At 43.6% G+C, this 12,755-nt stretch overlaps 3 protein-coding genes across 5 annotated transcripts in view; 1 reads left to right on the forward strand and 2 right to left on the reverse strand.

Annotated features, from left to right (window-relative positions):
• eif1axb (eukaryotic translation initiation factor 1A X-linked b) overlaps positions 1-575 on the reverse strand; it is a 9,144-nt gene extending 8,569 nt beyond the window's left edge. Inside the window, exon 1 of the mRNA XM_034861723.1 lies at positions 365-575. Within this exon, the coding sequence (XP_034717614.1) occupies positions 365-380 (16 nt within the window). The 5' untranslated portion in view covers positions 381-575. The remainder of the gene's footprint in view (positions 1-364) is intronic.
• A 947-nt stretch (positions 576-1,522) lies between these two features.
• si:dkey-226l10.6 (zinc finger protein 878) lies at positions 1,523-5,662 on the forward strand. 2 transcript variants are annotated; one of them, XM_034861712.1, is made up of 3 exons: positions 1,523-1,833; positions 4,158-5,200; positions 5,238-5,662. In XM_034861712.1, the coding sequence occupies exons 1-3, from the start codon at positions 1,807-1,809 to the stop codon at positions 5,329-5,331; spliced, it is 1,164 nt and encodes a 387-aa protein (XP_034717603.1). In that variant the 5' UTR covers positions 1,523-1,806; the 3' UTR covers positions 5,332-5,662. The 2 variants fall into 2 exon arrangements, with proteins under 2 accessions (XP_034717603.1, XP_034717602.1); XM_034861711.1 differs by having other exon boundaries at positions 4,158-5,662.
• A 5,303-nt stretch (positions 5,663-10,965) lies between these two features.
• The window catches only part of LOC117937627 (ribosomal protein S6 kinase alpha-3), a 14,766-nt gene continuing 12,976 nt past the window's right edge, over positions 10,966-12,755 (reverse strand). For both annotated transcript variants that reach the window (XM_034861708.1, XM_034861707.1), the window contains exon 14: positions 10,966-11,419. In XM_034861708.1, coding sequence (XP_034717599.1) covers positions 11,297-11,419 — 123 coding nt within the window. In that variant the 3' untranslated portion in view covers positions 10,966-11,296. The remainder of the gene's footprint in view (positions 11,420-12,755) is intronic.

The following is a 12,755-nucleotide window of genomic DNA, read 5'->3' on the forward strand; positions in this document are numbered from 1 at the left end:
CGGGTGGGGTTTGCCTAGCAACTAGCTAGTTAACTAGCTAGTTAGCTAGCTAGTTAGCTAGCTAGCTGTGTCAGCTATCAACGGGATTAGCTAAAGTGCCACTTATTGTTGATATTAGCTGACTGGCAGTCACAAAGCGTTAAACAACTTTCACTGGGCTAAGCTAGGTTAACGATGACCTAAGCAGACGTGTTGTTTAGGGACTAGGTTACACGGAGACACCGTTGCCAGCTGTTAAAAGGACTCGTCCGGGATGCTAACTAGCGTTAGCTGTTCGGTGTCACGTTTTCACTGCGTGTGCCGTTACGGCGGGCTCGACAGACGGCTAACAACACCAAAACACACGTCCCCCCCAGGCTCTTACCTTTATTTTTGGGCATGTTCCTTCACGCCTCGGTCACGTTAGTCCCGGTCGGTATAAACGACTCACGGTTTAAACAATAACTGTGTACGACAGTCGGCTAAAAGCACGAGTCTATATTGACTGAACGCTACGCTAGAACCTAGCAAGTCACCGCTGATTCGATGCACCGGTGTACGCATGCGCACGGAAAGACAGTCTTCTATGACGGTTGGCAAACGGCCATTTTGCGCATTACCGCCCCCAGCTGGTATGGAGGACGACTCAAAAATAATAATAATAATAATAATAATAATAATAATAATAATAATACGTTTTCTTTTTTTGTGTTTTCAAATAATTAAATGATAAATAAAAATAAATGAAGTAAAGCTAAATATTATCCACCATATTAAGAAAAACTAAGATATTAACAAAAGACTGCATTTATTTAATATAGCAAGTCTCAAGCAAGGGCTTCACAAGAGCAAATTGTTGATCTGTATTATTATTTATTATTATTGTAATTAATAGAATCTGCTAGAAGAAAAGACCACGGTAGAGTCTCAAACTATACATGATGTGTGATGCTATGATGTATTTGTTTGGGTACAAAGAAATCTAATTGAGGACTGTTTACATTGACTCCCTGAAGGGGATCACTCCCTTAAGTATATTTAATTTGATTAAATGTGTATTATGTACTCTTGTTTTTATTTACAATAACATGACATCTTTCCATTCGTGCATGTGTAGGTACTGAGCATGTGTGTGTAATTGTGTGTGTAAGGGTTAATAAAGTATAAATGATTATTAGTGTTATTATTAACCCTCCTGTTGTCCTTGGCTCAAATTTGACCTATTAATCAAAAATAATTCATAATTTCTGCTTTTTTTAACACTCAAATTCTATATAAGTGAGTGTTATTGACCACAAAAAACTAGTGGTAGTAAGGTGGTGTTGGTGAAAACCTTTTTTAAAAACTCTGAAAAACGGACAAAAATGTCCCCGGGAGGACAGCACAAGGGTCTTTGGGTTAGCGCTGTATCCCTCCGCACCGCTAGAGAGCGGAGGCGCTTTATCCCTTCGCGCCACCAGGGAGCGGGAGCGCTGTATCCCTCCGCGCCACCAGGGAGCGGAGGCGCTGTATCCCTCCGCGCCACCAGGGAGCGGAGGCGCTGTATCCCTCCGCGCCGCCAGGAGGCGGAAGCGGCTCCGATGCGCTGTTGTTGTTTTTATTTCCCCAGAAAAAAAATAGACATTTTGGGGGAGCTAGCCAGCTGGTTGAGAGTAAAAGCTTTACTATCTGCTTTTTCTAAACATTCAGATGTGCGTTTCAACGTACACATTGCAAAGTGGTTCAAAGTTAAAATAAATATATATTTTTTCGGCTGTACCTTGCAGTCACGTTAGCTACGTTGTTGCTAGCTAGCTAGCTAGCTGCAGTGTTGTTTAGGGAGCTGTGATGGCTGACTCCAGCAGCAGCATCTTGGTGAGTGAATATTTATTTAAAACAGAAGAAGTCTTGCTGCTGCTCTCTGGAAGAATATATTAAATATGCTGGTCTTGGTATGAAAGGAGGTTTTACCAGATTAGAAGGGTTGCAATGTGTCAACATGTGTTTTTTTTTTAACCTTTTTTATATGACCTTTCTTTTAAAGCCCACGTTGCAGGTTTAATTTAACAACGAATTTGCGCATATTGATTGTTGGCTATAAACATTTAAACTGTCATCCACTGTATATGATGTTGATGGGTATCACAAAACAAAAAAATAATAATAAAGAAGGGACTATTTTACAGTGGTTTGCCTTTCCCCCACAATGCATTGCATGACGTCACGTTGGGAGACGCTAGACCAGCGCGCCTAGAGAGACCATTGAGAGCAACGAGAGCAATAACAGTGTAAATAAGAGTGTTCAGCAGTAGATAGCGCTTATTATAGATAATACATAGTTACATAGATAGCCTAGACATATAGATGGATAGACAGTATTGATAGATATGTATATTTAGAGAGAGAGCTGGATAGATACAGCTAGCATACTGGTCTAGTACTGGTAGATAGATAGGTAGATTTAGCCAACATACTGGTCTAGCTGGCTAGCTAGCTGTAGGTTAGGGAGGTAGATAGCTAGATAGATAGACTAAGCCAGCATACTGGTATAGCTGGCTAGCTAGCTGTAGGTTAGGGAGGTAGATAAATAGATAGATAGATAGATAGATAGATATAGCTAGCATACTGGTCTAGCTAGCTAGCTATAGGTTAGGGTGGTAGGTAGGTAGGTAGGTAGGTAGGTAGGTAGATAGATAGATAGATAGATAGATAGATTGATTTAGCTAGCATACTGGTCTAGCTAGCTATCTGTAGGTGGGTAGGTAGATAGTTGAGCATGGTGAACAGCTGTGTTTGCGCTGGGTGTATAAACACCAACCAAACAGGACACAGGGTCCACGGCTTCCCTACAAATGACAAGGCAACCCTCGGACAGTGGGTTCAATTTGTCCGTGTTAGGCGGCCAAATTTTTCAATGGCGGCCATAACCAAGAACTCGAAGATCTGCAGCGCGCATTTCAGGAAGGAGGACTACGAAAGGGGGGATGTCAATATGGTTTGTCTCGGGTGGAAGAGCCGGGCGCGGCTTATTCCGACCGCCGTGCCGTCTGTGCACACGCCCCTCTCTGCTCGCCCCGCCCCGAGACCGAGAAGCACCAAGGTCGGTGCTGCCCGCCGAAAAAGAGAGCCGGCTACGGTGAGCCTCGTGCCGATGTTGACAATCTAGCTAACAGTCACACAATCTGTGAACGCACTTCCCGACAGCACCAGCGCTCCACTGCGTTGTCCATGGGACGGCACTGCCCACACAAGCACGTGCCAAACACAGCGACACAGACGGACTAGCGGACTACAGACTAGCTAAAACACTAGGAAAAGATCTGGTTACTGGAGCTAGTAGGCTGCCATCAAAACGTGGACTATCTAATCAGAATTGTGTTTGCAACGCGGGGGGAAAGATTTAATTAGGGATAATCTTCAGGTGGGACTGGCACGTTAGTCCATAGCTAGCACGATGCCTTCTATTTATAGATCTAGATAACTGTACTAATGACAGGATCACTGTCACTAGATCTAAAGAAATCTTCACTCGTTGCCATTCACTGACAGTGGAAAAAGTGTTATTGAATGCACTGCTGTTCGTAGACTAGCCCGTCATTTGCCCTCTCACGTCTCACAGGTTGGACGTTATATGGCTGCGGGCCATTGCACGTGTTGTTATTGGTTCTTTCCCCCTCTTCCTCTCCCCAGTCAGTTACCGTAGTTTTAGGGCTGGACCGAGTTTTCTCTCCCCAACGTGACGTCATCACCGAATTGCGTTAAAAAAGATCGCAGACACCAAAAACTACCAAAAACAGGCCTTTAACCCCTGTCTTGTCTTCCCGTTAACCATGAACTTGTCCTTTCAGGTCAAAATTAGGTGAAAATGAACATGTTTTTGACACTTTCTGATTCATTTGTCACTTTTAAAAAAAACCTAAGCTTGTTTAATAATAGGTTTTGTTGAAGGGTGTGTGTGTGTGTGTGTGTGTGGGGGGGGGGGGGGGGGGGGGGGGTATATTAATTGTACTCAGACCCCCCTCAGCCATCTTATAGAGCTGAGACGTGGTGCAGCAGTGGGGTGACACGCTGGTATCTCACTAAAACCCCTTGAAAACAGAAAACAATGGTTTTTACACAATTAAAGGTGTATTCTGATGACCGTGAATGAATCTGGTCCCTCCAAAACATTTTAAAACCCCTTGTTTTTCTTGTGTTAGACGTCTTCTGAACGCCCGGCGGTCGGAGGCGGGACTGCGGGAAAAGCAACGTCTTCTTCAGTTGTGTCCGGAAATGGAAACTGGGACGGCGCAGGCGGGATGGACCAGATAACAGTGGTGAGAATAGACGACACACACATTAAGGAGGAACAGTGTCAAGACGGGGGGAAGGTAAAAGACACCGCGCAGTATGAGATGGAGTACTTGGTGCCCGCGGCGGAGGAAGAGGAAGAAGAAGACGGCGTTTACGTCATCGAGTATTCAAATCCCGAAGAGGAAGGAGAGAGCTACCAGTTCACGATGTCTGTGGACAAATCGCTCCCGTCCAAAAAGCCGATAATAACGCACCCCGTGGCGGGGGGAGAGAGCGCCAGATCTCCACCACCCGTGTTGCCCAAACCGTCCGTAGCGCCGAGGCCGAGACCCGGCGCGAGGCACAAGAGGAAGCTGATCGCGGAGGAGGAAAAAGAGGAGGAGGTCCTGAGCAATAAGAGCGTGCTGGAGCTCGGGGAGCACTACAGCGACGTGATGGGGGTGAACTCGGGCGTGGGTCCGAGTCGGCTGGTGTGCACGCTGTGCCCACCGCCCGGCAAGTTCTTCAAGAGGGGCTCGGGTCTGGCCGTGCATTTGAAGCACATGCACAACCTGGACACCAACAAGAGGTTCTTCTGCGTGCCGTGCCAGCGCTCGGTTCGCACCCAGATCGAACTGGACCGGCACACGAAACGCCACGCCAACAAGGCCGCCGTGTTCACCTGCCACCTCTGCCCGGCGGAGGCGGGGAAGAGGGGGTACAAAGGGTCTCGGTGGGGTCTGAGGAGTCACCTGGAGACGGAGCACCCGGGCGTCGTCCCTCGCTGCCACATCTGTAACAAAGGCTTCCAGTCCGTCGTGACCTACCTGGCCGACCAGTTCAGGCACGTGGGCGTGTCGCCACACCACTGCGCCAAGTGTCAGATCTACGAAATGACTGAGAGGGGTCTGCTCATTCACATCAAGAACCACGACAAGAAGAAGCAGCAGCAGGTGGAGGAGGAGGAGGAGTTGGAGGTGGAGGTGGAGGAGGTGGAGGTGGAGGAGGTTGGGGAAACCCCCCCGCAGATGCTCGGAGTCTCCGCCAACGGCGACAACTCCGCCACAGACGACTCCGACTTCTGACGCGGTTTCGTTGTAGTTCTGTCTGTTGTTGTGAAGTCTTTTTTTTTGTCAGACATGTCTGACTTTTAAGCATCTTTTGACTGTTTATTTGTATTTGTATTATTTGGTTTTTTTTTTAAATCGCAAAATCTGCCTCGAGTTGTCCGTAACTCGTGCAGTTCGGTTGAGTCGTCTACCTTTTTAGCATCGTCATCGTGGAGGAAACACAGTTGGGTTAACGCGGTCTCCACGCCGATCGAAGGAAAGCTTGGTGTAAAAAAAAAGGATTAGTTTGACATTTTGGGACTTCTGCTGATTCTCTTTCTCGCTGAGAGTCGGATGAAAGGACCAATACGACTCTCCCTGAATTACTGAGTGAGGTCTGGACCCGCTTTCTATCTGGAAAGTGTCCCACGATGATTCGACACTAAATTAAATTAAAGTGTCGATAAAGTCGGAAAATACTGAAAAAAATCCTGTTACGGGGACGTCTTTAAATCTTCTGTTTGACCAACGGAAAACATTAAAAACTCAAAAGTTCAGAATCATTTTTAACCGAGACGAACTTTAGAGAAGCTGGAACCTGATGTTTCGGGGTTTTTTTGTTAGAAAAAATGTCCATAAAATGGTTGCCAATGTAAATAAGACTCAGGATGCCAAAGGGGTGTGTGTGTGTGTGTGTGTGTGTGTGTGTGTGTGTGTGTGTGTGTGTGTGTGTGTGTGTGTGTGTGTGTGTGTGTGTGTGTGTGTGTGTGAGTGAGAGAGAGAGCTCACACACGGGATCATTTAAAGCGGGGATGTTCAGATGTCGCTGGTTTGAAGTCTGCTTTTATTCTGAAAGAAAACTTCCTGTTTTCAGCTTTCTTTTATTCATCTTTAAACATCTGCAGGTTTTTCACCATTTTAGCTGTAAGAAAATTATCTCAGTATTAATATTACCGTTAGTGTTATTAGCCTCCATACGACTTTTTAGGGGTATTTTAGGGAGAAATCACTTTAAAGTCAAAGCATTCAAAGTGGAAGTTAAACATTTAACTAAAAAATAAACTAATGGGTACATAAAGAGGTGAACGTCAGTGTTTCCCCTTGAAAAGTTGTTAAGCCTGCTGGCAGGTTAGAGTTAGGGTTAGCAGATTAGATTGGGAACCATGTGTTAAACACAGCAAATTCAGCATTATATTAACAGCTGTTCCATTTTAATGTGAAAACATGTGTAAGAGCCCAAAAGGTGGATTTAAAAAACCCACCGAGGATTTAAGACAACATGCTATATGTCGAGATGGTTTGGTGACGTTGGATTATAACAAGTATTTTGCAGTCAGCGGGATAAAAAGTATAACATAGGTGCTAAAATCACCAAAAATATTAAGTCTTCACACACACACACACACACACACACACACACACACACACACACACACACACACACACACACACACACACACACACACACACACACACACACACTATCAAACATATGCGTGCAACTTGTCCAGAAACGGATGCAGAAACAGATAAAAGCAAATGGACTGTTCCATTCTTAACGGCTCAAAACACACACACACACACACACACACACACACACACACACACACACACACACACACACACACCCCAGTGTGTCCAAGGACATTTCAAGCTTCCGATTGCCAGGTTCCGATTTTTTTTAAGCATTTAGAAGTGTTTTTCTTTTTTTAAATGAAAGTATTTGTAACGACATCTTTGTAACGGCCATCTGTTGTTGTTTTTTTAATTCTTTGTTCTAGCGATTTCATTTGCTTTGCAACGTTATCTTCGTGTTTTATTTTCATAATTCATTAAAAAAGGGAAATATCGCGTATTCCTCTTCACCTCGAGTTATTTCGCTCACTTTAAAATCGGTGTCTGTAAAATGTGTTTTCATTTGTCCGCACAAACTAATATTTAGCATCAGCACAGAGAATGGAAAACTGAGTGTGTGTCTGCAAAAAAATTAGCAAATACACTGCAGGTGGAGCCAGAGGAGCAGTTTTCCTGCTTCATGTACGTCTAACTACAGGGTTGGTATTAGTAAATATGATTTATAAGTCTTACCTACTGCATCTTTAGCAAGAGCACTTCTTCCATCACTTCATAAAAACACCACTTTACATGAATTTGTGAGCAAGAAACAACAAAACCAACATTATTCCTTCATATGATAGGAACAAAGTAAGAATATCTTCTTTTTTTTTTTCATTATTCGGGTGAATTTGGCATTTAAAGACAGAGTTTCTGAGTCGGCATGCATCATCAGCTGATTATCAGTTTTTATTATTTTTAATAGAAAGTCCAACTCTCACTGCAGGTACAAAAAGAGAGAGCTGGCGTAGCAGCAGGGCGACCGCTGACCAATCAGAGGAGAGGAGGAAGAGAGAGAGAGAGAGAGAAGAAGAAAGCTATTCCCCAGTTCATCATTACAGAAAGATTCCTTTTACATTCATACTTTATCCCAGAGCTGTACATCAATAGACGAGGCAAACAACATTTATATATTTCATGTAACATATAAAACAAAGAAAATCTAGGACTTGTTTTTGTCTCAGCAGTTAAAGTCGTGTCCCTTTTACGTTGGACGGACATTCAGATGCCGAGAGGGAGGAAGCAGGTTTCGATCATTCGCAGAGACGTTACGGGAGTTTTAAAGGATGCAGGAGAGAGTTTGGTCTTCACACACACACACACACACACACACACACACACACACACACACACACACACACACACACACACCGTTATCTAAACATCTGCGTGCAACTTGTCCAGATCCACACAAAAGACGCTTTTCCGAAGAGATTATTTTACAACTTTTCATTTGGTTTTGTGTTGTAATTAAAGGGCCAGTTCACCACGAAATGAAGGTCAGTCCTTTGTGATTAAATTCTGCAAGAGTTCCCCTGAAAGACGTTTTGTAGTTGGGTTAGTTTCAGTTGTAGTGAAACTAGAAACTGTGTCCTGCTGTGAAATGTAAACGAGAGTTTAGACGAATGGATCGATAATTGGTACATTGCAACTAGCTTTTCAAAGGACATTTAGCGAGTACCGGATTACAATAACAACCACGAGTGTCCCCCAGTAGCTGTTCTGGACCTTTTGGGCTCTTATCACACCGCCTCCATCTGCAGATGGCGTTAGCTCAGTTGTTACACTTTAGTGTTCGGAGGGTTTTCCTTTAAATAAATGTTGTTGGCCCAGAGGAAGCCGCGTTACAAACTGGGTCTTCCCGGGGAAAAGCGTTTTTCGGATCTCCGGGAACAAAACGGGAGATTTTTGAGGGTTGTAACTTGAAGGAAAAGTGAACAACAAGTCAACTTTAGAGCCACTGAAGGTGCTCGGAAGATAAAATCCCAACTCTATCCGCTGAGGACGATCGTGTGATTTGGTTCAAAGATCCAGAACAGGTCCTAGAAGAAAGGTTTTAGGTTTTTATTTGTCCTGGTTTTTAGATTTCAGCCTTCACCTCGAGGCGAACGAGGTGAACGAGTTCACTTTGTTATGTTCATGAGTTTAAAAAACAACTCTGGATAATCTAAAGACATTCACCATCATTTCCATAAGGTTTCTTTAAATTACCTACTTTACATGGTCCATTAATAAAACTGAACTTTATGCTCGCTTGTGGACAAATTTCACGTTTTATGTGAAACACAACACTTGAAATAGTATCTTACTTTTACTGTGTTGTGTCGCAGAAAGACGTAAAAAAAACTAAAACATGTAGAAATAAAACCAAAACTCTCCGACTACGACTGGTTTTCCTAAACCTTTTTTGACAGAAAGTCTGGTTACAAACTGGACGAGTGGCGAGGTTGGACGACACGAAGAAGTCACAGAGAGTCTAAAGAAAGACACTGTTGCATTATGGGGAATGTAGTATCCAGTGTGTGTTTTTTTTTGATTGGTTTCATTAAGTTAATTTCGCCACTGATGTGTCTCCTGAAGTGTTTTTCTTTTTAAAGGGGTCGTGCCGACAGAAAAATCCTCCAAATCACAAACACGTTAAACATCGTTACGTGAAATCATGCCTCACGAAGAGTTCGACCCAAAAACAAGACGTGGAAACGGAAACAAACGGGACGTGATGGATCCGTCCGGTTTTGGGCTGCAACTCTTCTGCATGTCTGATAATCGCCTCGGCGCGTCCCCGCTCACATCTGTACATCTGTGTGCTTATTTTATGTTTATGTACATATCTCTCCCGCAGGACAAAATATTTAAAAAACAAACAAACTGCATTGTCTTGATTCTTAGAAACCTGAGTTGCTCGTTGATGTGTACAGTTAGAGTTCGGCTCGGCGTGATCAGACGGCTCGGACGGAAGAAGATCACGTCCCGGTTCGAGGGTTCGTCGGTGGAAGCAGGAAGCTCTGTTTTCTGTTTAATTCCCAACAGCCTGTCAGGTAACTAGGTCGTCTTGTTGTTCAGGTGAAACGAGGATGACGACAAGGTGTGAAGTTCTCGTAGCCGTAGCGTGTTAAAAATGGCGTTTAAGTTCACCGGCGTGTCTTAAAGCTGCACAAGGAACACAAAAACACGGAGAAACCTTGTTTTATCGGCCTGAACGAGGCTTTTGATTGTCACTGGTGTCGCCAGAGATGGAAAATATCCAAGTACTATTTGACATACACACCATTTTCTACTACTTGTACACTTACATACAACATGTACTGTATCTTAACGCTTTAAGTGCTTCAGATAATTAACACAAATGTAAGTTATCAAATAAATTACTGATATATTATGAACTAAAATAGCACGCAGCATTACATTAAAGTGATACTTACACATGAATGGATTGTGCTAGATGAGTATTTCTGCATTGCTGTATTGCTAATTTTACTTTATAGTAAAAGATGAGAGTACTTCTTCCATCTCTGGTTTTTGCACGGAGTAGTTTCAGCTCGCAGGTGTCGACAAGAAGAGGTCAAACCCACCGGAGGGCGCCGCAACACGCAGAGTTGCCTTGTGCAGTTTTAAAGGCAGAATCCGCTTGGTTTTTATTAATATTCGTTCTCAGATTGTCTTTTTTCGGACGAGATAGGCGAGTTAAGTTCCCCGCGGCTTTCTCTGACTCTCTAAATCACGGCGAGGAACCTACACAGCTCCATGTTGATGTTTTTCTTCTTCTCCTATCTGAAGGATATCGTCGGTCTCATCCGAAAACCCGTCGGGACCAAAGCTTGATTTGCTTTCCCCAAAATTAATTTCTAGACTTCTAGATTAATGAGCAAAATGTTGAGACAAACCAATCAGGACGTTTGCTGTGTCTTCGCACCTGAAGGGTTAAACACTGAGTTAAAATAAACACTTTCAAAACAAAAGCATGCTCCCGAGAGACCGTTCTGTATCCCCAAAAACCTCGAGTGAGAACGTCCATTTGAGTAAAAGCTTGTTGTCGGACTTCCCTTCCCCACCGTCTAGATTTGTCTTGTTCTGCAAAGCGACGATTTAAAGCCGAGGCTGCTCCGAACCCGCCGTGATCTCAGAGGCTACTAGAGGTTTAAATACTGGACCAACAGCGCCGCAGAACCACGAAGACAGTGTAACAACAATGATCCTATCTCTTTAAATGCATACATTAGATTACTGTGTTCCTATGTTCAGATCTCCCCCGTTTGAAGTAAATAAATACAGTACTTTGTCCCCCCCCCCCCCCCCCCCGATGCGTGCTCGGGGTCCGGGTCTTCGAGGCGGCGCTGATTGTCCGAAGAAAAAGACAGGAACCGGTTTTCAGTCCGGCGCGGTCCAGGTGTTGATGAGTGGCGCTAAAGCCGAGAAGAGTCCGTTAAGGTGCGGGACAGAGGGCAGGGATGTCAGCGGGGGCGGTGGTCTCGGTCTTCCTATTTGGCGTTAGCAATTCCTGGGTCCGTCAGTAGCCTGTCCCCCCCGGACCGGACAGAGAGAAGAGGGGGAAGAGGAGGAGGAGGGTCCGGCGGAGGTCAGATCGAGGTCAGAGTTAAAGGAGGCGAGGGAGGTTTTAAAGGTCACAGAGCGGTGGAGGTGATCTTCTTCAGCCCCCGCCGCTGGGCCAGAGTGGAGCAGCCCACCGGCTCCAGGACCGGGGGGACGTTCCTGCTGAGCGCCAGGTAGGTGGCGGCCATCGCACCCTGCAGGGACCACACGCAGAGTCAGAGGGCCCAAACCAGTGATCCATTAATCAGTTAGAAAACAGGGAATTCAAACATGACCTTGAAAGGGTTACTTAGGTATTTCTCTTCAACCTGGACCCTGTTTTTCTCTGTTTTTCATACCACATTTTAACATGTCATCTCTGGGTGCTAGGTGAGACTTTTGGACACCACACGACTGCACTAATGCAACCTGCACAATTGGTTTATTTACATTTACATGTAGCATACATTTTAACATTTTAGCATATTATTTAAGCAGTTGCACATTTTTGTTTCCCCATCCTGTACATATTCCAATATTTGTTCTTTTTACTTTATCCATATTAATATTTCATGTATGTTGTATGAATGTATGTATATTTTTCCTAGTATTTCATTTATATTTATATTCTGTGCTTTGTAACTGTCAATAAACATCTATCTATCTATCTATCTATCTATCTATCTATCTATCTATGACAATCTTTAACCCTCCTGTGGTCCTCGGAGTCAAATTTGACCCCTTTTCAAAAAGTTTCTAAATCAGAAATTTGGGTTTCCTTCAAACAAATTCTAAAAAAAAATAAAAATAAAAAAAAGGTGGATGGTTCAACACGACGCTCCTCACGAGTTAAATAACCGATCAGTTCACTATTTTCATTGAATTTGGGTGTTTTACTTAATTTCATAGCATTTTAAGAAAAAAAAAGATTCAAGAAGACTGAAAAAAGTGACAGAAATGTAAAGAAAAACCACAAAAACGTCCCAAAAAAGGCAGAAATAATCGACAAAGACAGGGTTAAAAGTGAAAAAGAACTCCGGAAAAAGTTATAAAACGTCAAAAAGTGACAACAAATGTCAGATAAAGCTTCAAAACCTTAAAAAACAAAAAAAAAATGTCCCAAACTTTGGGAAAAGTGACAAAAGTGTCTCAAGGAGGTTTAAACTCCAAATTCTGACCCAGAAAAACTAAACGTTGGTCGACAGGACGACAACACGAGGGTTAAATCAGTCCAGCATTAAGAGACCGCCTGACGGCAGGGGCGGAACAAGCTGCGATGTAACGTTAACGGTAGCTCCGTCCTTTAATTTATTTAAATTGTTTTAACATTGTTAACATTGTTAACATTGTTTTAACATTATGGAAAGTTAGGCATCTTTATCTGCAGCAACAGGGCAATTTAAAGTGCTTTACACAAAATCTGTTAAACAGATAAAACACACGTATAAACAGTTAAAAATAAAAACATTAAGACAGATAAAATCCTAACCCTCTAACCCTAACCCCCTAACCCTAACACCCTAACACCCTGTCCCCCTAAACCTAACCCCC

Source organism: Etheostoma cragini, chromosome 22, assembly GCF_013103735.1.
Source record: "Etheostoma cragini isolate CJK2018 chromosome 22, CSU_Ecrag_1.0, whole genome shotgun sequence".
NCBI lineage: Eukaryota > Metazoa > Chordata > Actinopteri > Perciformes > Percidae > Etheostoma > Etheostoma cragini.